General features: G+C 41.3%; 1 protein-coding gene across 1 annotated transcript; it reads left to right on the top strand.

The window, feature by feature from the left end:
- The first annotated feature begins 23,197 nt into the window (after nt 1–23,197).
- Nucleotides 23,198–23,986, top strand: LOC128870166 (uncharacterized). The gene has a single exon (XM_054112760.1). The coding sequence runs from the start codon at nt 23,198–23,200 to the stop codon at nt 23,984–23,986; it is 789 nt and encodes a 262-aa protein (XP_053968735.1).
- The last annotated feature ends 212 nt before the right edge of the window (nt 23,987–24,198 follow it).

Genomic DNA, 24,198 nt, shown 5'->3' with positions numbered 1-24,198 from the left:
AAGTTATTGGCTTGTCGTTTTGCGATAGTACGGCTCCAATTGCGTAATTGGAGGCATCTGTTGTTAACACAAATTCTTTAGAGTAGTCGGGGTATGCAAGCATTATGCCCTTACCAATGAGTGATCGTTTAAGTTTCTCGAAGGAATCTAAGGCGTCTTTGTTCAAGGTTACCATGACTTTCTTTGATTGATTCTTGGACACTCGTCCGCCTTCCCCCCTTAAGAGGACTGTAAGGGGTTTCGCGAGCTTCGCGTAGTCTTTGATGAAGCGGCGATAATACCCTGAAAGTCCTAAAAATGATCGGAGTTATTTTAGAGTTTTAGGTATTGGAAACTTTGCTATTGCGTCAGTTTTTTGTGGATTTGTTTTGAGGCCTTTTTCGGATATTATAAAACCTAAAAATTCCACTTCTGTTTTTAGGAATTGACATTTGTCAAGTTGTACTTTTAGATTTGCTTTTTCTAACGTATTGAAGATTTGTTGGATGTCGTTAAAGTGGGTTTCCTGATCTTTACTAAATATTATGATGTCGTCGATGTACACGTAACATCTCTTTCCTATATGGTTCCTTAAGATGTCGTCAAGAGCTCTTTGAAAAATTGAAGGAGCGTTCTTGAGACCGAAAGGTAGCCGGGTAAATTCGTATTTACCGTGATTTACCGAAAAAGCTGTCTTCTCTATATCCGATTCACTTAGAGGAATCTGGTGGAAGCCGCTCTTTAAATCGAGTACTGAGAAGTATTTATTTCTTCCTAGGTGTGCTAGTACTCCATTTATTTCGGGTATAGGATATCTGTCCGATATAGTTACTAGGTTCAATTTTCGATAGTCAATTACCATGCGAAATTTCTTCTCTCCTGATGTGTCTGGTTTTTTTGGTACTATCCATACAGGTGAATTGTATGGAGACCTTGAAGGTCTTATTATACCGTTTTGTAGCAAATCTTTGATTTGTTTCTCTACTTCCACTTTCAGTGACATAGGGTACGGATAAAATTTGGTGTATATTGGTGTGTCCGTGGACGTCCTTATGCTTCCTTGTACTTTCGTAGTGTATGTCAGTCTTTCTTCGGGTTCGGTAAAAAGTTTGGGAAAATTCTTCGCAATTGCGTTAAGTGTGGTCTTCTGTCTGTCATTTAGGTGGTCAGTCTGTATGTCTATTGTGTTAATCGATTGTATGGTTTGCTGTTTTATTTTAATCCTGACTCTATCTTGTATTGTCATATAATTGTATTTTGTGTGGATTACTGCCGAAAGTTGCTTGAGGCTGTCATTGCCTAAGATGCCGTGGAATGACTTTAAGGAGGGTAACAAAAAAAATTTAATTTTTAGATCGGGTATTCCGAATAAACTAACGTTGGTGTGGTGCGTAATTTTCATTTTTCCAGCTATAGTGCTAGCAAAAAAGGGTTGGTCATTTGGGAGAGAATTGGGTACAATAGAGGGTTGCATATAATTGTTATTTGAGCGCGTATCGATCAATATTTTTAAAATTCCTCCTTCCTTCGTTTTACATTCAAATTATGGAAGTGAGGAGTTTGCTAATCTAAAAAATGGATGTCCGAAAAATGCTCTGCAGCATTGTCGTCTGTGCCGTACTGTTCGAGAGTTTCTCGCACGTTATAATTGTCTTGTCTAATTTCGTCGTGTTGGTTTGCATATTCCAAATCTTGTCGGTATGCAACGCTGTTGCATTGTTCCGCTTCTATGTTAAAGTTACGTTGTCTTTTTTCCATATCTTGCTGGGGAGGTGGTGGTCTTTTCCCGTGAAATGCCAGGTTTTGTGGTGGCCTATTAATGTAATTGACCCTTCTCGTCTGCATGCTCTGGTCGATGTCCATTGGTTCAGGTCTTGGCATAGGCTTTGGTGCAAAAGGTCTAGGTGGTGGCGGGTGTTGAGGTTGAGAATTGAAGTTTTGTTGTTGTGGGAAAAAATTCTGGGGTCTTTGCCAGTGCCCTTGTTGTTGAGGTGGGATATAGGAGGGTGGGAGTGTTTGTCTCTGCATTGGTTGATTCCAATGAGCAAGGTGTGAGTAAAACGGTTTCGGTACGGCGTGGGGCTGTGGGGGGAAATTCCTTCGTAGATTTACAGGTGGTTTCCTATTGGCGATATTTGCTCGGTAGGTTTGATTCTCCAATTTGAGGCATAATTGCAGAGCCTCTGGAAGGTCTGTTGGTTCTCTTATCCCTAGGAGTCTCGGAAGGTCACCATTGAGACCTCTAACGAAGGTATCCAACGCTTTGTTTCTATACGTGTCTACAAGAAGTTTCCGAGGTTCTGATCCGGCTTCTAAACAAGACATTTTGTTCAGGATCAGAGAGATGTTTGAATAAACCTTCTGATAATATTCGTGTATGGTTAGATTTCCCTGAGTCAGTGAGGCCATTTGGGACTCTAAAGTACCTAGGTCTCGTTTGTCGCCGCAATGCGTTGTGAGACAACGTGAAATCGCGGTCCAATTTAAGGGTGTGTTGTAGGATTCCAGCACAATGTCTGCTTGGTCTGTAATTTTGTTTCGTATGATGTTTAAGATACCAAAGTATTTATGTGAGCCTCGCATTGGCTATTACAGTTGTAGAACTCTATCTACACTTTTCTTCCAGGATCTGAATTCACCTATGTCCCCTGCAAATTCTCGCAAAGAACGCACAACATCAGGAATTTTGTCGAGTTCACTGATACCATGGGGTCCTATGTTAACAGGTTCGTCTACCGCGATAACGTTCCTAACTGCTAACCTGTCGTCTAATATTCTATTGACCACTTCTGTTATTTGCCTAACTATGCCCCTATTTTCTTCATTTTGGAGATTTGCATTCGGAAGGGATTTGACCTAGAACTGGTGGTCTTATTAGATTACTTAGATTACTCATCTTCGCAACTGGACGCGATTATTTACGCCTTATAATTCGGGATAATTTAGATAACGGAAATGTCAAAATTATTTTTCTCAAATTTGTTCAAATTTATTTTTCCTCAAATTATTTCCGATTATTTTCGGTTTAAGACTTGGATTTAAATTTTGTCTTGATCCAGAATTTGATTTCTTTATCTTATTCCTAATTTTTTTCAAATTATTTTTAGTACACTTTATTTTTGTTGATTAGATATTTTTTTTAATTTTTCTTGGTTTGAACCTTATCTAATTTACAAATTAGAACACGCTTTTCGTACCTATGCGAATTTCCGTGTTTCAAAAATTAGTTAAAATATTTTGGATACATAACTCACTTCTTATTTAATATCTCTAGTTATTAATTTTATTATTTTAATTGAACTTAAAAAGGTTTAATTTCACTTAATGTACTTAGGTAATTACGATGACTTACAATAAGAGTAGCATTGAACTACTCTTCCCTCGCTGGCTGCACGGATGAATTCCTTTTTGGTCGGCTAAACCTACTGCGGCTCCTGCTGCAACACTTCAATGCGAGGTGGTCTCCGGACGGACACTAGAGAGCCTGAGTCTTCTGGGAATCCTGTATGACCAGTCGGAAAATAGGATTGGTGCCGTTGGGAAGTCAATTTTAGTTTCTTCCTTTCACAGACACTGTTTTGTGATAGCGCGAAACACTGACACTATGTTGGGGAATTTTTATATTTTTCCCTTTTCACTTTTTCACGACTGGTCCCTGCTCGGGCGCCAGTTTTTAATTCGAAAGTCGAATTTTGTTTTTAAAAAGGGTCGGAGCTAATGCACCGCTTTATTGGACTCCAGATTAAGACTAAAAGTTTATTTTCACAATTCTATTAATTATAATAAGTTTTACAATCTTAATGCAAGTATTGCATTTTTATTCTTTGGATAAATTTACAATATTAATGCAAGTATTGCATTTTTTATTCTTTGGAAAAATTTACAATCTTAATGCAAGTATTGCATTTTTTATTCATTGGAACGAATTGCTCAATTAATGCCTGCAGGTCATTGTTCTGTTATTTGCATTTCCGGCACGCTTTAGAAATAAATTGCTTACCTAATGTCTACGACTTGTTTGTGTTATTAAATTAACAGTTAAGTAAAAGTAGCAAAAGCAAAGGAAAAAGAGAAAATAAATGTAGCGCGTGTTAACTTATATACTCACTTTATGTCCTAGCATATATACATACATATACGAGTATACCTACTTGCCTTCTAAACTTCCTACAAAATAATTGTATTCATATGTTACTACATCCATGCACGTTCATACATTCATGCATATATGCGCGAGCACAGCGCTCCCTTCTTGCTTCCGTGTACTTTTGTCTTTCACCAGTCGATATTCCTGATATTGTACTTACAAAAACACAATACTTTGATAGACGCAAAAGCAACAGCAAGCGCAACGCGATGGCCGCTTTGCCACCACACATTCTAAAATATTCTAGAACACAACAAAAACACATACCTCACATGCGCATGTCGCCCAAAGATAAAATCTAAGCCTAGCCGACTACAAAAACAAAATACATTCGTAGACGCAGTCGCAGCGGCCATGATTCTATCAGCGACGGCGCTGAACAATTTAGAACAAAAACAAAAAGTTCATTCATAAGTTAGAGCTCATATTTCAATTTCATTCATAAAACGAGCCGCCTATATGCCAATTTTCGCGACCATTCGAAAATAGTCAATATTGGAATATTTCGCGTGGAATTATTTGCCAATATTTGATAAATCTTAAATTTTTGTCATGTCGAGTGGCCGCGGCTCCGTATGTATGTATGCACCCTTATATGTATGTAAATATGTCTTCTAACTGTGCGACAGTCGCGAGTTAATGAGACTTCCAGCGAATCACACATTGTTGTCCGCAAAGCCGCATATATGTACCTTATGATCAGAAAGTACCGGGAATGTTTAAATTAAACAAAACAGAGTTAAATTTAAGGCAAATTTATATTATCTCTTTCAAAATATGACCCGTCTGGAGCAACACACATGTGCCAACGTTTAACCCAGTCCTCCAAACACCCCCGGCAGGCCGATTTGTATTCTCCTTGATCAGTGCGATGGCGCCTTATCATCATGCAAAATCTGAGAATTGTTTGCTCACATTCCCGGCGGTTTGCAACACACAGCATCTCTCTAAGGTTTCAAACGGATAAATAATATTCTCTATTGACTGTCTGGCCCGATGGAAGGTACTCATGGTGGACTATGCCTTGGCAATCGAAGGAAACAGTCAACATCACCTTCCCGGGTCTTTTTGCTCATAGGGTATACATATCCCATCTTTTCACTGACGGACAAGAAGACGGTCGCAGTTGTTGTTTTTGTGTATGTAAGTAGTTCAGATTTGACTGAAGAGATTAAATATAGGAATGCATATTCATATGATTGCCTTTATGGCTGTTTTACATATAAATTAATTCAAAAGAAGTATGAATAATGTTATATAGAAAATAAATTTCTAAATAACAGGTATTAGAAAAACCTGAATACAGTATTTTAAATCAATTCTAATTAAATCAAATATAAAAAATGAAATAAAAATATCGAACAAAAAACTGTGTACAGGATTTGAACCTGAGTCAAATATGATACGATGTACTGCATACACAACACGTCTTTCGCGATTGCACTAATCTATAATTACTAACGAACTTTTCTAAATCACTCATTTATTCGATTCGCAGTTTTATATGCACATTTTCTGCGTTAGTTGAAAGTTTGTATGCGTAATTATATGCATATGCATGTGTGTATGCGCGTTTGGCTTTCTGGACGGATATTAGAATGATATTTTCTCATCAATATAATTTGGATTTGATGAGATAGATTATAGACATATGTACATATTTTCTGTTTTGATTGATTTATATAAAAATCAGGTCATATCCAGTATGAACTATTTTATATTATACCGAAAAGAAATTTCCATTTGTAAAATACAAAAAAACAGTATTTTAAAGAAATTTTAATTAAAATAAACTCAAAAATTTTACCAAACTTTCCTGGTTTGAATTGTAATGCAAAAAAATGTGCAAGAAAAAAAATATGACTTCAGGACTTGAACCTGAATTAAATACGTGCCAAAAAACAAAACGAATAATTCCGCCGACTTTAGCTTCTGCACCACAAACTGACTGCCGCGCGGCCTTCTTAATCGTAAATTTATTCGCTTCGATTTCCTTAGTAGTGTGCCCGAAATATCTTATGAACTTCCTCAGTAGTTTGGTAAACGCAGAAAATATCTGAATTCCTGTCCTAGCGTGGTAAGTAAATATAGAAACCCTCCACTCGCGTCACTCGCGTGGTAAATATCTGTAATTCGCCACTCGTGAGCAAAGTTGAATTTGAAATTACCTTAGTTTGAATCTACAAATTAGTACTCGAAAAAAGCTCATTTAACATTTGCTCCTTCTCATTGCATTAACATTCTCTCGTACCAGTGTGCCATCAGTTCAGCCTGAAAGACGCTACTGTAGTCGGGGAGACGAAAACTGAAGCAGATCCCCAGATGCTCGGAGTACACACCTCCGTCCACCCTGCCCTCGAGCTTTGAGCCATCTGTCTATACATGGATAGACTCGCCCTGTCTTACATCGTCGCGTTCCCACTCTTCCCTTGAGGGTAGGAGAGTCGTGAGCGTTGTAATGACAAGTGTGGGCGGGAGTGCATGGTCCACCAATCCGGGAATATCCGTAGTGCCAGCCAGGATTTTGCCGTGACCGTAGCTCTTATTTAACCACTTATTTAGAGTGTTCAGCCTTATCGCCGTGCTACGCGCGATATATTTTGCCTGCAGATCTATCGGCAGGAAGTTTAATGTCGCATATAATGCTTTCGATGCTATGGTTGACATCGCGCCAGTTATGAGAACAGATGCGAGTCTCTGAACCTTGTCAACCATAGTAGAGAATAGGCCTAACCACTGCTGTGTAGAGCCAGTGTATCATTCTGGGTTCCAATCCCCATTTCTTTCCAATTAGCTTTCCGCAGGAGTGCAACGCCATCATAGATTTGCGTACTCTATCTGGGACTGGGATCCAGTACAAGTCCTAGATATTTCGGCTTTTCTGTTACTCTAAGTGGTTTCCCTCCTAGGAATATGTGTTTAAGAGCAGATGTTTCATGGTTTCTGCTAAATAGTATCAGATCCGTTTTTTCCGGATTTACTTCAAGTCCTCGACTTTAATACCAAAGTGATAGTTTGTTGAGGGATCTTTGTTGAAGATCGCATAATGTTGGAAGGTGTTTCCCCGAGATTGCTATAACAATATCTTTGTCATATGAGATTATTTTCCCTCCCATTTTTTCAAGTTCTTGAAGAAGATTATTGACAGTTAAGTTCCACAGAAGTGCAGAGATTACCCCACCTTGGGGTGTACCCCTGATCGGGAATTTCTTGGTCGATGTGTCACCCAGATTTGTGATTATCGTTCGCCCAGTAAGCATTCGATCTATCAACGAGACTCGTGCCCTGTTTACACCCATTTCCGTTAGCAAAGTTGTAATAGCCTCTGGATATATATTATTGAAGTCACCCATCGAGTCTAGAAAAGCAGCGAGGATGTATTCCTTATAGTGAAGTGATTTCTCAACCGTGTCAACTAGCGCGTGGAGCGCTGTTTCCACTGATTTGCCTTTGCTGTATGCGTGTTGGGACGGTGAAAACTTATTGAAAATTTCTCCTTTGATATGCCTATCTAGTAAAAGTTCTAGGGCTTTTAACAGAAAGGATGATAGGCTAATCGGCCTGAAGTCCGTCGGTTTCGTATGTGTGCTTTTCCCTCCCTTGGGAATGAATACCACTTTTACTTCCGCCCATTTTTTGGGGATATAATTGAGTCGTATCGCCGCCTAGAAGAGTATAGGTGCGATCATATCTCTTGTATGTTGCAGATCAGCGGGGATGATTCCGTCTGGACTTGGCGATTTGTAAGGTCTGAAGCTGCCAATAGCAAATTTTATGTTATCCTCCGTTATGAGATCTGTTGGGGGATTCCCGTTGTGAACTATAGGTTGAGTTCTACTGTCTTCGTTGCAGAGACCACCTGGAAAGTGTGTCTGCATTAGTAATTCGAGTGTTTCTGCACTGCTAGTTGTCCAGTTGCCGTTCTCTTTTATGAGGTAGCTAAGGTTGCTTGGGCTCGTTGATAGGACTTTCCGAAGCCTATTAGTCTCCGAAACACTTTCTATCTTTTGCTGTTTTTGCTACCCTTATGGCATAGTTGAATCTACGTTGGCATTCTTTGTATCTATCCCACGAGTTAGTTCTCCTCGTTTCGTTATACATAGTTCTGCACTCTTTCTAAGGTCTGCTATATCAGTGGACCACCATGGAGGTTTCGGTTTGCCTCTCCTTGTTCTCTGAGGACATGCTGCTTTCGCAGATTGTTGAAATGCTGAAGTCAGTTCGTCAACCGCTGAGTCGAGCTGTATCTCGGAGCCAATTTGGAAGGTCGCGTCCGGGAGTTTGCTGGCGAGTGTGGTTTCAAACACGCCCCAGTTTGTGCGTCTGCGGCTTGTGACCGGCGTGCACTGCTTAGTTGGTAATGAAATAATGTACCTATGATCTGAGAAGGAGTTGTCTTTAGACACTCTCCAGTCTTGTAAGATTTGCCCCCCTTGTTCATTGACACAAGTGATGTCTAGAACTTCCCTTCTTGTAGTAGTTACAAAAGTAGGGGTATTACCTATATTACTAATATAAAGATTGTTGCACATAATGAATTCAAAAATGTACTCACCACGTGCATTTGTGTCTGAACTGAATCAGACATGATGATGTGCATTCGCATCTGCTCCCAGTATGAATGGGGTACCACATCTCGATGCTTGCTCAGTTGCACTTCTTATGAGTGGTGATGGAGGTAGTTGCTCCGCGTTTCTTTGATAGTAGACGCGACCTGAGTTTACCCTTGTCAGTGACATAGTTCAATTTGTATTCTTTATTGTTCAAACCGCAAACCTGATCTTTTACGACCCATGATTCTTGGATGAGCGCTATATCCTCTTATCTTTCTGCGAGGCGGAGGATGACTGCGGCTGAGGCCGCCTTACTGTGGTAAAGATTGGTTTGTACAACCCTCACTATCGCTTGTAAGCGTTATTGAAGGGCAGCCAACCTCGGTTCGGTCAGCGTTCTCTTCATCGGATGTATGGGGGAGAGACTCCTCATCTTCCATAGCGGAGAGCAGAGTACTCCCCATATCCTCTAAGGTAACGCTTTCAAAAAGTTCGCCAACCATGCCGGAGTTGGAAGCCACCTCATCGTTGTCTGTGACAACCTCGTTCGCCTCTGCAGATGTGGTCGTATTTTCTGCTAGCTACCTCCTGTCTGTAGACATGGGAGTTAGTGCTTGGAAGCCATAGTTTATCTTCCAGTTATTGTTGGCGAGTGGGTCTAATGATTCCTCGTTTAGGATTATCACGGCTAGTCTTCTCTTGATATCCACTTCGCCAATCTTTGCTACCTTCCAGTAGCTGGTAGGTAACTCAGGATTGCCTAGTTTTATCAGTTCCAGTACTTCCTCTGGGTCAGTATGAAAATCTGGTATCCAGGCTCTCGATCTTCGCCGATTGGGGATGTCTTCTCGAGGGACGATATCAAGGTGGGCCCCCGGCCAAGGTTCCCTTATGCGATTAATCGCTAGGGTGTAAAGGTCCGCGGATCACTGATCAGCGCACCTTATTAGTTTGACGCGGGATTGAAACCATCCCGCATCCGAGCAACTGGATGGAGGTCCTGGATTCTCTTTCAGGATGTCCCTGTACACCTTCCAAAGACTCCTGTTTATCAGGTCCCAGTTTTCTTGAGAGATCGCACCATCGTGGGAACTGCGATCAATGACCGCCCGTATGTAGCTTTCTTGCGCTACATCCGCGAAGGACTTCTTTGCCGTGACATTGATCGTCTGAGTGGCGAGCACCTTGGTTTTTTTGGCTACAGCCGATGCCCCTTCACTCGATCGTTTGCGTTTGCCTTGCGCAGAGTCTCTTTAGGCCTTCTCCCGGTGTTCGGTGATGAAAGCTTCAGCCCACGCATTGGAGTCTGACTGTTCCTCAGTCAGGTCCTCTAGTCTGATGTCCTTCAGGGGGAGGAAATGATAGGATACCAGGCTAAGCAGTAACAGTGGGATCGTCGGTACGGTAATCTCCGCATGATGATTGAAAGGCCACCGCCACCGTTTAGCGGATGGGTGGCTAGCCAATACCCATAGGGAGCTGCCCTCTTAGTTCGCGGTAGGTTAGCCTCCATGATATGGGAGTTAAGCCAACACTTAAGCCTCATCTCCGCGGCAAGGACACCAACTTTATGAGGAATACAGGGTTAAATTTCAGGCAAAATTATTTTATCTCCTTCAAAATTGACCCGTCTGAAACATTACACATGTGCCAACATTTAAGCCAGTCCTCCTGGCGCGTTATCATCATGCAAAATCCAAGAATCTCTCAAACACTTCAAAATGGATAATTAATATTCTTTATTGACTGTCTGGCACGATGGAAGGTACTCATGGTGCACTACGCCTTGGCAATCGAAGAAAACAGTCAACATCACCTTCTCGGTACTTTTTGTTTGTAGGGTATACATATCCCATCTTTCCACTGACGGACAAGAAGACTGTCTCGTTGTTGTTTTTTATACGCATACATTTTGCGCTCGATGAAGGTTTGTATACATTTACATACATATATATATATATATATATATATATGCGTGTATGCGCGTTTGGCTTTCTGGATGGATATTACAATATTTTCTCATCAATATGTGTATGTAAGTAGTTCAGATTTGACTGAAGAGATTAAATATATATATTGTTTTATTTTATTACATCCCAATTTTTGTTTTTATTACATCTGTCGATGGACACTTAGTAATTTTTATAGCTTAGGTGGGAGATTAATTGTTACTTGAAATCAGCTTTTAAATAACATGATTTAATTGATGGTTACATAGCTTACATTTAATATATTAGCAACAGTAATATATGTACTTAGTTTTAGTTTATCAAAATAATATCTGCTAATGCTGTTGGTGTGATTCGCTTTAGTCTTAATTTCTGTGTTACCTCCATGTGTGGTATTTCTTTCGAATGTGTTAGTAATTTTTGTGTAATTTGTGTGTGAAATACAGGACGAAATTTCTGAATTACGTCTTTTATGGGATCAATTTTTAGGTCGCGGTGTAAGTCTTCATTTGTTATATACCAGGGTGCATTTACGATAGTCCTTAAAATTTTTGATTGAAGTCGTTGAATTATTTGTATATTTGATTTGCATGCTGTCCCCAATAGTTCTATGCTGTACCTCCAGATGGGTATTATCATTGTCTTATACTATATATTAGCAGTTTGTTGTATACTGACAGTTTTGAGTCCTTGTTGAGTAGCCAATACAGTAGTCTGAATCTGTTTTTCATTTCGTTCCTTTTTTGGATTATGTGGTCCTTCCATGTCAGTTTTGCGTCAATGATCATGCCCAGGTATTTAGCTTTTGTGTTTTAAGTGATGGCTGTGTTATTAATTGTTATCGTAGGATGGTCATGTTTGCGGTTGGTATATATTACTTGGACCGTTTTGTCTGTGTTTACTTGGATTCCCCATTTTACAAACCAAGTCAACATTGTGTCAATTAGATTTTGTAGCTTCGATGAAGCGACAATTATATTCCTATCAGACGTAATTAATACTGTGTCGTCGGCGAAAGTAGCAATGATGCTGTCGTCATTTGGGTTGGGAATGTCATATGTATAAATTATATTCAACAATGGTCCCAGTACGCTGCCTTGCGGTACTCCGGCATCCATTTTTAAAACCTCCGAGCATTCGTCCTGATGTTTAACATAGAAGTACCGGTCGCTTAGTTAACGTCGCAGTAATAGATAGTGGTCAAGTGGGAATATTTGTTTTAACTTATATAGTAGTCCTGGGTGCCATTAGCTGTCAAAAGTCTTCGCTACGTCGAGATAAGTTGCGACACAGTAGTTTTTCTTGTCAATTTTCTTAGTTACTCGGTGCACTTGTTGAATGACCGAGTGCTTATGTCGGAATCCAAACTGGTGGGAGGGAATTATGTTCTTCGCTTGCATGATGGGGTCAAGACGATCATGGATCAAGTTTTCAAATAGTTTTGAAAGAATTGGTAAGAGGCGTATAGGTCTATATGATGATGGTTTACTGGCGTATTTATTTGGTCTCGGCTGTGCTATAATTTCTGAAACTTTCCATGGAAGGGGGAAATACTTTAGCCTATTGGATGAGTTAAAGATGATTCTCAAGTATATTATTCCATCGTCATGTAGCTCTTTTAATATTTGTCCATTGATTTTGTCATATCCTGGAGATTTTTTGTTGTTTATGGTCTTGATTTTGCGTCGAATTTCGTCCGGAGTTACTCTCTTGATTGGTTTGTTGGCTATGTCAGACCTGCCTGCTACAGATTAAAATTTTGAGTGTCCTTTTGGTTTTTGAATGTCTTTTTGAAGTGTCTGGCGAGCACACTAGCCTTTTCTAGTGGCGCTTTGGCCCATGTGTGGTTTTCGTTTAAAATTGCATGTTGGTGAGGTGTTGTTTTCTTGATCTTTCATGTTGCCCGCCAGAGTGAGTAATTGCTGCTTTTTGTTGGATCTAGGTTAGACAAAAAATTCTGAATTTTTTTGTTCTCGAAGTCCTTAAGCATTTCTTTAATGTCCTTAGTCATCTTGTTAAGTCGTACTTTATCTGCGGGATGTCTTGTTGTTTGCCACTCTTCCCTTAGTCTTCTATTCGATTCGATTGCCTGTTTTATAGAGTTTGGGATGTCATTTTTCTTATTTTAGTCTTAATTAATGTCGACGACTTAGATACCACATCAATAATTGAGTCTGCAAAGGGCCCAACGGCAATATCAATCTGTTTTTCAGTTTTAAGTGGAACATTGTGGTTAAGAGCATGTCGTAGTATGTCGCGGAAAGCATTCCAGTCGGTGTTTTTATTATATGGTTTTCTGTGGTTTATTTCGTTGTCAGGTGTGGTGGGAAGTGTCAGGAATATTGGTGAGTGGTCGGATGATAGATCATAGTTTGATTCTATTGTCAAGTAGTATCGGTTTACGTTTTTATAGATATAGAAGTCAATCAGGTCTGGCTTCTTTTTCATGTCAGTGGGCCAGTAGGTGGGCTCACCAGTGCTTCTATGGTCGCCTTTGTTTGTTTTAATGGCGTCAAGTAATTCGTTACCTTTTTTATTTGTCAGTATTGATCCCCATGCTGTGTTTTTTGTATTGTAGTCGCCTCCGGCAATAAACCGGCTACCAAGAGTTCTCAGGTAGTCAAGATATTGGGTAGACGTATTGCTGTACTTCGGCGCGCAGTAGATGCTGGATATTGTCAAGAATTGATTGGTCTTCAATTTGAATTGTCGTAGCTTGAATGTTGTCTCTTTTGTAGGCGTCCATTTCGATGTATTTGATGGTTATTCGTATAATTACGGCTATGCCACCATGCGCTTTGTTGCTTGGATTGGTGTGAAATAATTTGTAGTCAGGAATTTTAACGAAGCTTTTACTTGTCAAGTGAGTTTCGGCCACTAGTAGGATGTCTATTTCGTAGTCAAGTAGAAAAGATTTGAGTTCGTGAATATGCTGGCATAGGCCGTTTGCGTTCCATAGTGCGATTTATAATTTATTTTGTCTGTTCATTTAGTTTTGTAACGAGGAGTGTGATTATGGACATCATGTTCGATATTTGTGCTATTAGTTATTTCATCATAACTTTAATTTCGTGGATTTCGTTATTTGTTGTTGTGAGTTCAGGTGGTGCCTGGTGTGGTGTGGCCTGCTGCTTGGGCGAATGTTAAGTCAGGTGTCACGGTTGATGGTTGCGCTGGCTTGTCTTTTGGTGATTGTATGGTTGGTTGCATGTTGTCCTCTATATTGTTTGTAGTCAACGTTTTATATATGAATGCATAGTCAAATGCATTGCCTTTATGGCTGTTCTACATACATATAAATCAGTTCAAAAGCAGTATGAATAATTTTATATAGAAAATAAAATTCTAAATGACAGGTATTAGAAAAGCTGAATACACTATTTTAAATCAATTCTAATTCAACTAAATGCAAAAAATTTAATTAAAATATCGAACAAAGAAAAATGTGTACAGGACTTGAACCTGAGTCAAATACGGAACGATGTATGTAGTGCGTCTAAGACATGTCTTTCATACTTGCGCTAGTCTCTAATTGCGAATGGACATATCTTAATCAGACATTTATTTGATTTGCTGTTTTATATGCATATATTCTGCATTCGTTCAAAGTTTTTTATGCGTATTTGTGTATATACATATGTATGTATGTATGCGCGTTTGGCTTTCTGGACGGATATTAGGATGATATTTTCTTATTAATATACATAGTTTAGATTTGACTAAAGAGATTAAATATATATGTATGTTCATATGTAATATGATTGATTTATATAAAATCAGTATCCAGCATGAACTATTTTATACAGAAAAGAAATTTTCTAAATATCAAATATAAAAAATCTAAACGCACTATTTCAAGGCAATTATATATGAAATAAACTCAAACATTTTACCAAACTTTTCTGGTTTGGATTGTAAAAAAACAATCGTGCAAGGAAAGAAATATGGCTCTTTAGGACTTGAACCTGAATTAAATACCGGAATAATGCCATAAAAACCAAACGAATAATTCCGTCGACTCTAGCTTCTGACCGACGAATCCCTTACTAGTTTGTTGAATACCCTACTACTGTGGTGAAAAATTGTATGGAATTCTCTATTAGCTTGGTAAACACAGAAAAAAAACCTGAAATCCTCTACTAGCATGGTAAATATCTGAATTCCTCCACTAGTGTGTGTGGTAAGTAGAATTTGAAAATCACTTACTATGAATCTACAAATTAGTACTCGAAAAAAGCTCATTTAACATTTGCGCCTTCTCACTCCATTATCATTCTCTGGTTATAGCATCAGCTTACTAGTCACCTGTCGTCCTTGTCTAACTCATATAGCGGTAGAGCCAGAAGGCTTGCACTGTCTTGCTATCCACTGTCGCACTCAAGGCTAATTTATGTTTTTGTTTTGGGGTCTCGTTCGCTGGTCGATTTGAGAAGCTTCGCGATTGTAACACTGTCCTACACCACATCATTCAACCTTTTAATCACCTTGTATGGACCGTTCACGGAGCTTTGGAGAAATCCGTTTCTGTCCATGCGGATTATAAAGAAGTACCAGACTACCTTCACTGAATCCTTCGGAATTCACAGCACGGTCAATACTGTCCTTCATGTTGTTACTCTTTAGCTGGGTATAATGCCTCACATGATGGTGTAATTCTTCCATTCCATCCTGCATAAATCCACCGGAAGCCTTAAGTCGCTTCCAAAAATGGTCCTAGCAAGCGATAGGCTATTAGTTTCATATATAGCTCAGCGATAGGCCAACAGAAAAAATTAGGAGGTGTTTATGTCAATTCCGTTGGCACTTTCCAACTGTCTTTCGCTAGTGCTCCTCCAGAGTGCGACTGAATCTTTCGACCATTCCATCTGATGGGGGGTGCAAGGGGGTTGTAGGTGTTTTCTTAATTCCCAACAACCAACACATTTCTTTGACTACTCTGTATTCGAAGTTCCTTCCTTGGTCTGAATGCAACTCATGATCGCAATCCTCAATTTACACCTGCAAGTAACAACTTTTTAAATCAAGTATGGAAAACCATTTTGCGTCGGATAAAATATTGAGAGGGTCATCTATTCGTGGGAATGGGGAGCTCTCCTTTTTCGTGACTTCATTCAGCTTTATATAATCCAGATAAACTCGGGTGCTTCCGTCCTTTTTCTTACCAGCACAACTGGATTATCTGATTGGCTTCTTCGCGCTTTGCTAGTGGAACTTGGCGAATTGGCTTTGCATTTCCTGCATTTATTCGATGTGTCCCGATGGCAGGCTTTCCAAAATCGCTGTTGAATAAGTAGCCGTATTTCTCAAGCCATTTCTTAGCTTTCGTACTCTCTAGCTCTCTTACTTCCTGTAACCAAGTCCTTATGAAATCGGAGGTTGTTCATGCTGCTTCCTGGTGTTCTTTTCTTCAGTGTTGAGTATGCTGTGTTGTGTTCGGATCTCGTATACCGTTGTGTGTTGGGATCTCGTATACTTCTGGCCTGGCACTTCATCTTCTCAGCGAAGTCTGCGGTTTCTTTCATATACGCCTAATGTGCCAACCGCTCAATCTCTAACGCGTATTCCTGCAAGCTCTCATTTGTCTTCTGATAGCGATTTGTCAGTCCAATCAGGAACATTTGTTGTCCGTGGTTACTCCCATAAGGTCTCTCTATTGCTGCTTTCAGACCTTCATAGTTACAATTTGGATATACGCGTATCCTCTTTCTCTAGCTACGCATATAACTTCAATGACAACTCGGCTGACATTTGTGACACATGTAATGACATTTCCGATGATATTTGTCACAATTTCGATTGCATTTGCAAAAACCGGGATGACATTTCCGACGATATTTGCGAAGACATTTGCGACATTTTTTATGTGCGATGGCATTTGCGACAATGTAGCCATAATCACTCCCATGTCTAAACCTGGTGAAGGTCCGGTAAGTTCTGTTTTTTCTTTTATTTTGGTCGATGACTCCTCAGCTTCTAGCTTATTCATCCGCATCCACATATTCGTCCGCCTCGACACCCTCTGTCTCCATAGCCTCGCGTAGCCGTACTTGTAACTCTGCCTTGTTCCCAGTAGTTGACATGCCACGCTGATACAATTCTTTTTAGCTGCTGAACTTTGAATTCGCTTAACTTTACCATTTTCACGATCCTGTTTCTGGGACTTTATTCAACAATCCCACTTCGGAGACTAATTGCTACGAATTTTCTTACTTAAAATTCAAATAAATCTCTTACAATAACTCTCTAAGTTCGATCACTGAATTGTTGAATAAAACACAAAAATTATTGGCAACACACTAGGTAGGTAGGTAGGTGGGGTGGTTGTCATAAAGACACACTTAGACCTTTCGCAGGTCCATTGTGATACCACTGGAGCTTATCCTTATTATACGTGTTCCTTTTCAAGCCATCCGGTAGCTTTAATAAACGAGCAGAGCTTCGTTAGTTTTAGATGGGCTATGTCCGCTACATCGGTTAGAAATGCTGTATTAAGAGTGCGCAGCCTTCTCATAGCTAGGCTTTCACACTCCCATAAAGGTGTCTGACTGTTTCCTCTTCTTCTCCTCTTCTACAGAAGTCGAAGTACGGGAGTCCTAACCTTCTAGCGTGGCTGCCTATTAAACAATGACCAGTTAATACACCTATCATTTTTCTTATAGCTTCTCTGTTAAATCTTAGCTAGATCTTCGATCGACCGCTGTTCCTGTTCGACCATGTCTGTCTGCTCAGTTCGCATGTTGTTAGATTTTGCCAGTTTGAATTTACCTTTTTGATGGTTTCCCTGTCTATAAGTAATTTACAAGTGGCTATGGGCATGGGTATCAGCGCCTTATCCGGTTCGAGATCGAGCGTTATACCGGTTCGTGCAAGTTCATCCGCCTTACAGTTTCCTGCAATATTCCTGTGGCTCGGCACCCAGATAAGTAGCACTTAGGTACGTCATTTAGTAGTTTAAAACATTCTAGAACTGTTTTTGACGAGTGCGTTTTTGATTCAAGCGCTTTTATTGCCGCTTGACTGTCCGAGTAAATGAAGACTACATTTGTGGATAAGACTCTCGTTTTTATTTCTGTAAGTCCCTATTTTATGGCAGTGACTTCCGCCTGAAATACACTGCAATGGTCAGAGTTTATCGGAGTAGACCTCTCCACCTACTTTGTGGTCCAGTTTTGAGCCATCTGTGTAGATGTTTAAATCATTTTCCTTAACAATAAGCCCGTTATCCCATTCCTCTTTGGAAGGAAATCCTGTGACAAAGGATTTATTAAAATTGATGTCCTTGGTCTGACAGAAATCCGTTGTGCTGAGAATGCAGGGAAATTGTTCTAAAATTGAGGAGTGTCCTCTTTGGTTCATTCTGAGTAGGCCGATTTCTCTTAGTCTGAGAGTTGCTTTGGTAGCTGTTTGCTTACCGAATTGATCTATTGGTAAAATATTAAGCATAATATTTAGTGCATTCTTTGTACGTGTACCATGGTTCTTTTAATGTAAAATTTATCTAAAGCCGGCCACCATACTAATATGCCGTATGTTAAGATTGGTCTGACAATTGCTGTGTAAAGCCAATATACGATAGATGGGGAGAGACCCCAACTTAGTCCTATCAGCTGTTTACAAGAGTATAGTGCTATTATCGCCTTTTTTTACTCTATCTTCGACATTTGCCTTCCAAGTTAGTTTTCGGTCCAGTATTAGACCTAAGTAGCGGGCCTCATCACTAAATGACAGTGCCGTTCCACCTAGAGTCGGGGGAGCTATATTTGGAATTTTGTGTTTCCTGGTAAATAGGATGAGGTCAGTTTTATTGGGGTTGACGCTTAGCCCATTTGCTTTTGACCAGTTTTCAACCATGTTTAGTAAATCTTGCATGACTTCTCTAAGTGTATTGGGAAATTTTCCTCTTACTACCATTGTCCGCATATGCTACGACGTGTTGTCCTCTCTCCTCTAGGATCTTTAGCAGGGAGTTTAATGCCGGCACCCATAGGAAAGGGGACAGCACACCGCCTTGAGGTGCTCTTCTGCTAACTTTTTTCTTGATCTCTGAGGCCCCTAGGGTTGCGATCACAAATCTGCTCAAGAGCATGTTTTTGATGAACTCAACCAGAGCGCCAGAGATCCCGAAATCCGTCAGTGCCTTTATTATGGTATCCGGTAGGATGTTGTTGAACGCGCCCTTGATATCAAGAAAGGCTACCAGTGTGAATTCTTTATTATAAATTGACTTCTCGATTTCTGTAACAAGTGAGTTAAGCGCTGTTTCAGTAGATTTCCCTTTACAATACGAATGTAGTGAGATACTAAGCTTATTAGGGCTGATGTTAGCCTTAATATGCTCTTCTAAAATTCGTTCTAATGTTTTTAGCAAAAAGGAGGATAGGCTGATTGGCCTGAAATCCTTAGGTGTTGTGTGTGAATTTTTTCCCGCTTTAGGAATAAATACCACTTTTACCTCTTTCCATATTGATGGGACACTTTTAAGTTTCAGAGCAGCCTTGAATATAACCGTTAACCACTCCATGATGTAATTGAGTGAATGTTGTATTTGGGCCGGGAATAATCCATCTGGACCCGGCGATTTAAATGGGTTAACCGTGTTTACTGCCCAGGTTATCCTGGATTCAGTGATTATTTCTTCAATGTCAGAGTTATGCCTCTCTGTACTATTGTTGATTAATACGTTAGATGATTCGTTGCTGGGAAAGTGTGTGTCCACTAGCAAATTCAGAGTTTCGTCACTCGAAATAGTCCAACTCTTATCCGGTTTTTGGAGGTATCCGGAGGAATAGTGTTTTTTTGAAAGGATTTTACGAAGTCTGGAAGCCTCTGTGTACCTTCGATTTCTCCACAGAACGTTCTCCAACCAGACCTTTTCGCTTTCCTAACTTCTTTTTTGTAAATTTTTAGCTTACTGTAATAGCAGTCCCAGTCTTTACTCTCTCGTGTCGCTTTCGCTATATTAAACTGTCTTCTGTTTCTTAATGTAGTCAGGTCTTCTGACCACCAGGGCGGCTTTTTCTTCCCCTTATACTTAATTATAGGGCAGGCCTCATTTAGCGCAGTTCTACAAACCTCCGTAAGGATTTGTACGTGTTCGTTCAGTGATTCTCTATCTTCAATAGTGATATTTCGGGAATTTGGAAGTCATTCCTTGAGTTCCCGTTTATATATATGCCAGTTGGTCTTCCTGCTGGCAGGCGGGGCCCGTGAGCTGTTTCCCCCAAATTTGATCGGAGTAAGAGTGTTCATTCAGAACCCTCCACTGCGTCATCTTTCCGTAGAGGGTGTGACATGCTAGCGTAATATCAAGAACTTCTTGTCTATTGCGCGTAATAAATGTGGGTTTGTTGCCTTTGTTACACACTAAAAGCTTACTACATATAATATAATTAAAGAGAGACTCACCACGCTCGTTTGTATCCGAGCTCCCCCATACGGTATGGTGGGCATTGGCGTCACCTCCTAGGACTAGTTCGCGGTTGTGTGCTTTGTAGTCTTCCACAAGGTTTCTTATTAGCGGCGACGGCAGTGGACCTGCGTCGTCTCCGGCAAAATAGAACGAGGTTAGCCAGATGTTGCTTCCGCTCACTTCCCAGCTAACCGTCGTAGTATCTGCGTTACTGAAATTTTGAATCATAAATATATTAAGATGTGTTTTTACTATTATGCATGCTCTTTTAGTACCTTCACAATTGGTCTTATATACCTTGTAACCTGATGTGCTCAAACCGTAGATTTCGCCATTCCGTACCCAGGGTTCCTGGATGAGGACTACATCCGGCTGATCTTCTGCCAGACGATCCAGGAGGGCAAGGCAGGCTTCCTTACAGTGGTGGAGGTTTATCTGAACGCTGTTAGCGTTATGCCTGGGTCTTCTTTATTTTCGCCCTTCCCTTTCGGAATACTTACGCTGTTGTACGGAATACTTACCCTCCCGTTCGCAGTACAACCTCCCTAAGCCCATTTCTGAGCCTGAAGAGGCGTATTCTTCTTCGGTGGGATGGTCGTCTTCGTTCATTGGCTCTGTTTCGCTCATGGGCTCTAGTTCGCTCATGAGCTTTGCACTTTCCTCCGTGGTGAGGAACTCTATTGCTTCCGTATCGGTTTTATAGATGTGAAGCTTTACCTTTACAAAACCGTATCTCAATTGCCCATCGCATTTCGCTAACGGTTCAATTGAGTTCTCTGCCAGGAGCAGGAGAGCCTGCATGGTGGCGCGCTTCTGTTCTTTCGATTCTTCCACGCTGTTCTTGTTAGTTAGTGTTTTAACATACCTCCACTCCTGCGTTGGGATATCCGGATTGCAGACCCGAATGAGCTTTATAATCTCTACCGGGTCTTCGACAGTTGAAGGTAACCAAACCCTTGCTCGCGGCCTGGACGGAATATACTTCCTGTCCACGACCACTAGCTTGGCATTTGGGTACACTTCGCCGACTTTGGAGATGGCCCCTTTATACAGCTGAACCGATCTCTCATCGTCGCACGCTATTATTTTTATCTGGCCTTGGTGCCAGCCTAAATCTAGGCACGCAGGCGGAGGGCCGGGGTTCTCCAGAATAACCTTCAGTGCCACTTTCGTTAGCTCGACCTCGATCCATTTCCATTGGGCCTAGGGGATCATACCTTCAGGATGGTTCTCGTCCAGAACTCCTATGATAATGCGGTCCTTTGTAACCTCCGCAAATGATCTTCTGGGCGTCACGCCCATTGATTTATGCCTTTTTGCGCTTGGCCTATATTCTTCTAAGGACCGTTGTCGTTTTGGAGCAGATTGTACTAGTTTGAAGTCGGGGTTGAAATCAGGAATGAACGCTTTCGCTCTTTCAATCGCCTCTTTCAACTCCTGTGACATTTCACTTTCCTTTGGGTGAGTTTCGTGCACCCTCATTAGGAGCCTAGCTGCGTTTCTGCGATCCTGGTAGCTCGCTTTCGCTGGGTCTACCACCCTCACAAGCGGCCATCCTTCGGTACCGGAGCTAGCAGTAGCAGTGCTTCCGGTCGGGACCGTTTTTGGGGGCTGAATCGCAGTTGACTGCCGGGCAAGTGCACCTCTACTTGTACTTGGACCTGTGTCCAGTACTGGTTGTGTAGCAACTGGCCTCGCTTTCGCTGTGGCTGTCGCTATTTGTTTCGATCGACTTATTAAGCCGATGGATAGCGTTTTCTTTGAGCTCAGCGCGACCGTTGCTCTTATTGCGGAACTGTTTGTTCCTATCGGTCTGTTAGAAGGAGGACCGATCTCCTTTTTTTGTTTATTTTTGAATTGTCATATTGCATTTTTGGACTCACGAGTGTCGGAGAAAGGATGCCCACCCGTGCAAAGCTCCGAACTACACGGATAAGGTTAGTTATTACGGAGGGCGCCAGTTATCCGTAAGCTCCGTTCGAGAATTGGTTATTTATTAGAAGGGCCCCAAGCCTGACAGATTCTCGGCACGGGTCGCATCACACCTTAATACAGCCCTTCACCTGCGACCACGTTAAAAGTACTTTGAGTAGTGCTGTACTATTGAGGAGTATCGAACCCTACCCATACTACCCTTAACTTAGCTAAGTACCTCCTAAATTCTAGAAGGCTCTTAACCATTTCCAGTGACTCATCCCATAAGATGCTTTCACTTCCCTTTGATAATCTATTTCAAATGTTTGAGAACTATTCCAGCTAAATCCTTTAATTAATTTAGTTCTTGTTGAAGGCAAGCCGTCTCTCAACAAAATATCAAATCTACACTTAAATTGCCAGTAGTAATTTCTTATTTCTGTTTTATTTCTTCTCTGAAGAAATATTCTTTTACTCTGGAGAGTCCGGAGCTCAGAATCGCATAATTGAGCTCTGTTGTATGAAGTCAGTTATCAGCTATATAAGATTTATATTATATTATATTATTTATTTTTACCTACTTTTTTTATTTCTCATCATGTTGGTCTCCTTGACGCGGGGATGCGGCTTAAGAGGGAAGCTCCACACGAGGATTGGCTAGCCATCCACTCGCTTTACGACGTACTTGGTGGCCACCCAATCACCATGCGAAGATCACCGTACCGACGAAGATCCCTTTTTCATCCCCAAACCCCCTTCATTCCGTTATTCGTGGACCGTTTTGAATTCCCCATTATATAAATAGACCACTGCGCTCGCCTCGTCGAGCAGGTGGTCATAAGAAAAAGATGAATACCACAAAAATTTAAGTAACAAAACTTCCACTGCAGCGGGAGCAGGCTACAGTGGTCGTAATTCTACTGCCAAACACACGCATAACGCTCTTCAGCACGGAGGTGCCGTTGTCGACGAAGACTCGGACCACGAAAGCGTCGGGAGCACTAACACAGCTGAGGAAGGGGCTCTTCGCCGTTCTCCGGCTGGATCCAATGGTGCTGCTTCGGAAAGCAAGAACAGACCAAGGATCAAGCCTGATAAAGAGAAGCTGAAGGCCCGATATAAGGCCCCGGTCAAAGTTTGTGACTAATTTGGCAGCAAGTCCAAACTGACGAAGCAAGAGGAGGAACTGTTGGCTTGGGCCAGAGAGGAGATCAAAAATGGCCGGGCCTTCTACGCAGCAAAGCCAATGTTCGCAGCTTCCAATCCGAAATATGCGAACAAAATCGAAGAAGAGCTAGCCATCAAAAGGCAGCGTTCTGCGGATAGTGAGGCCTCAGGGCCATTAAAAAAGCAGAAGCACAGGCACGAGACGGCTAAACCGAAAAACGGAGACGAAAGACCTACGACGTCGAAAGCAGCAGCAGCGGCCAGTGAAATTGCCAAGAGACACCTCATAGTGGCACTCTCTGACCCTAGCGACCAGCTGGGGCGAATGTCGCAGGAACGATGGAAGGTAGTGGAAATGAAGCTACTAGAAACCTTGTTTACTAAAATGGACGCAGAGTCGAACGGACCCATGCCAGCATTCGACGGAGCAGGGTGGTTCAGCGGTGTCAAAATCATAAAATGCAAGGATGACCCCACGCTCACATGGCTAAAGGAAGCGGTAAAAACGCTTCACGGCCTGTGGGAGGGGGCATCACTGGAAATTGTTGATCGCAGCTGCATTCCCTCAATACCGAAGGCAAAGGTTTTCATTCCGCGAATGGTAAAACCGGAATATGCGCTGCGACTACTACAACGACAAAACACGGACGTGCCGACAGACGATTGGAAAGTGTTGAGCGTGACAAAACCAGCAACTGCTAATGGTGGCCAGGACTACATTATCCAAATCAACAAGCCGGCAGAGGACCTGGAAGCCTCCCTCAATATACAGGAAGTGGAGAAGGGTGACTTGGAGGTAGTATCCAACCCCGAGAAGGTACTGAGGCCAGATGCTGAAAGTCCTTCAGATAAACCTCCACAAAAGTAAGAACGCCTCAGCCGAGCTCCTGCTCAACATAGAGGGAGTCGGCTACGATGTGGCTCTAGTCCAGGAACCATGAATAGCATCGGGCAACATAGTCTCCGGTCTAAAGTCACACAACTACAACACATACATCCTGATTATAAAAAATAAGGTAAGAACAGCGATAATGGTCAAAAAAAATATATGTTCTTATATTGATCATAATCTCTCTTCAG

The sequence above is a fragment of the Anastrepha ludens genome, chromosome X (genome assembly GCF_028408465.1).
Source record: "Anastrepha ludens isolate Willacy chromosome X, idAnaLude1.1, whole genome shotgun sequence".
Taxonomy (NCBI): Eukaryota; Metazoa; Arthropoda; class Insecta; order Diptera; family Tephritidae; genus Anastrepha; species Anastrepha ludens.
Note: the sequence above shows the minus strand (reverse complement) of the source record. Positions and strands in the feature narration are given on the sequence as shown.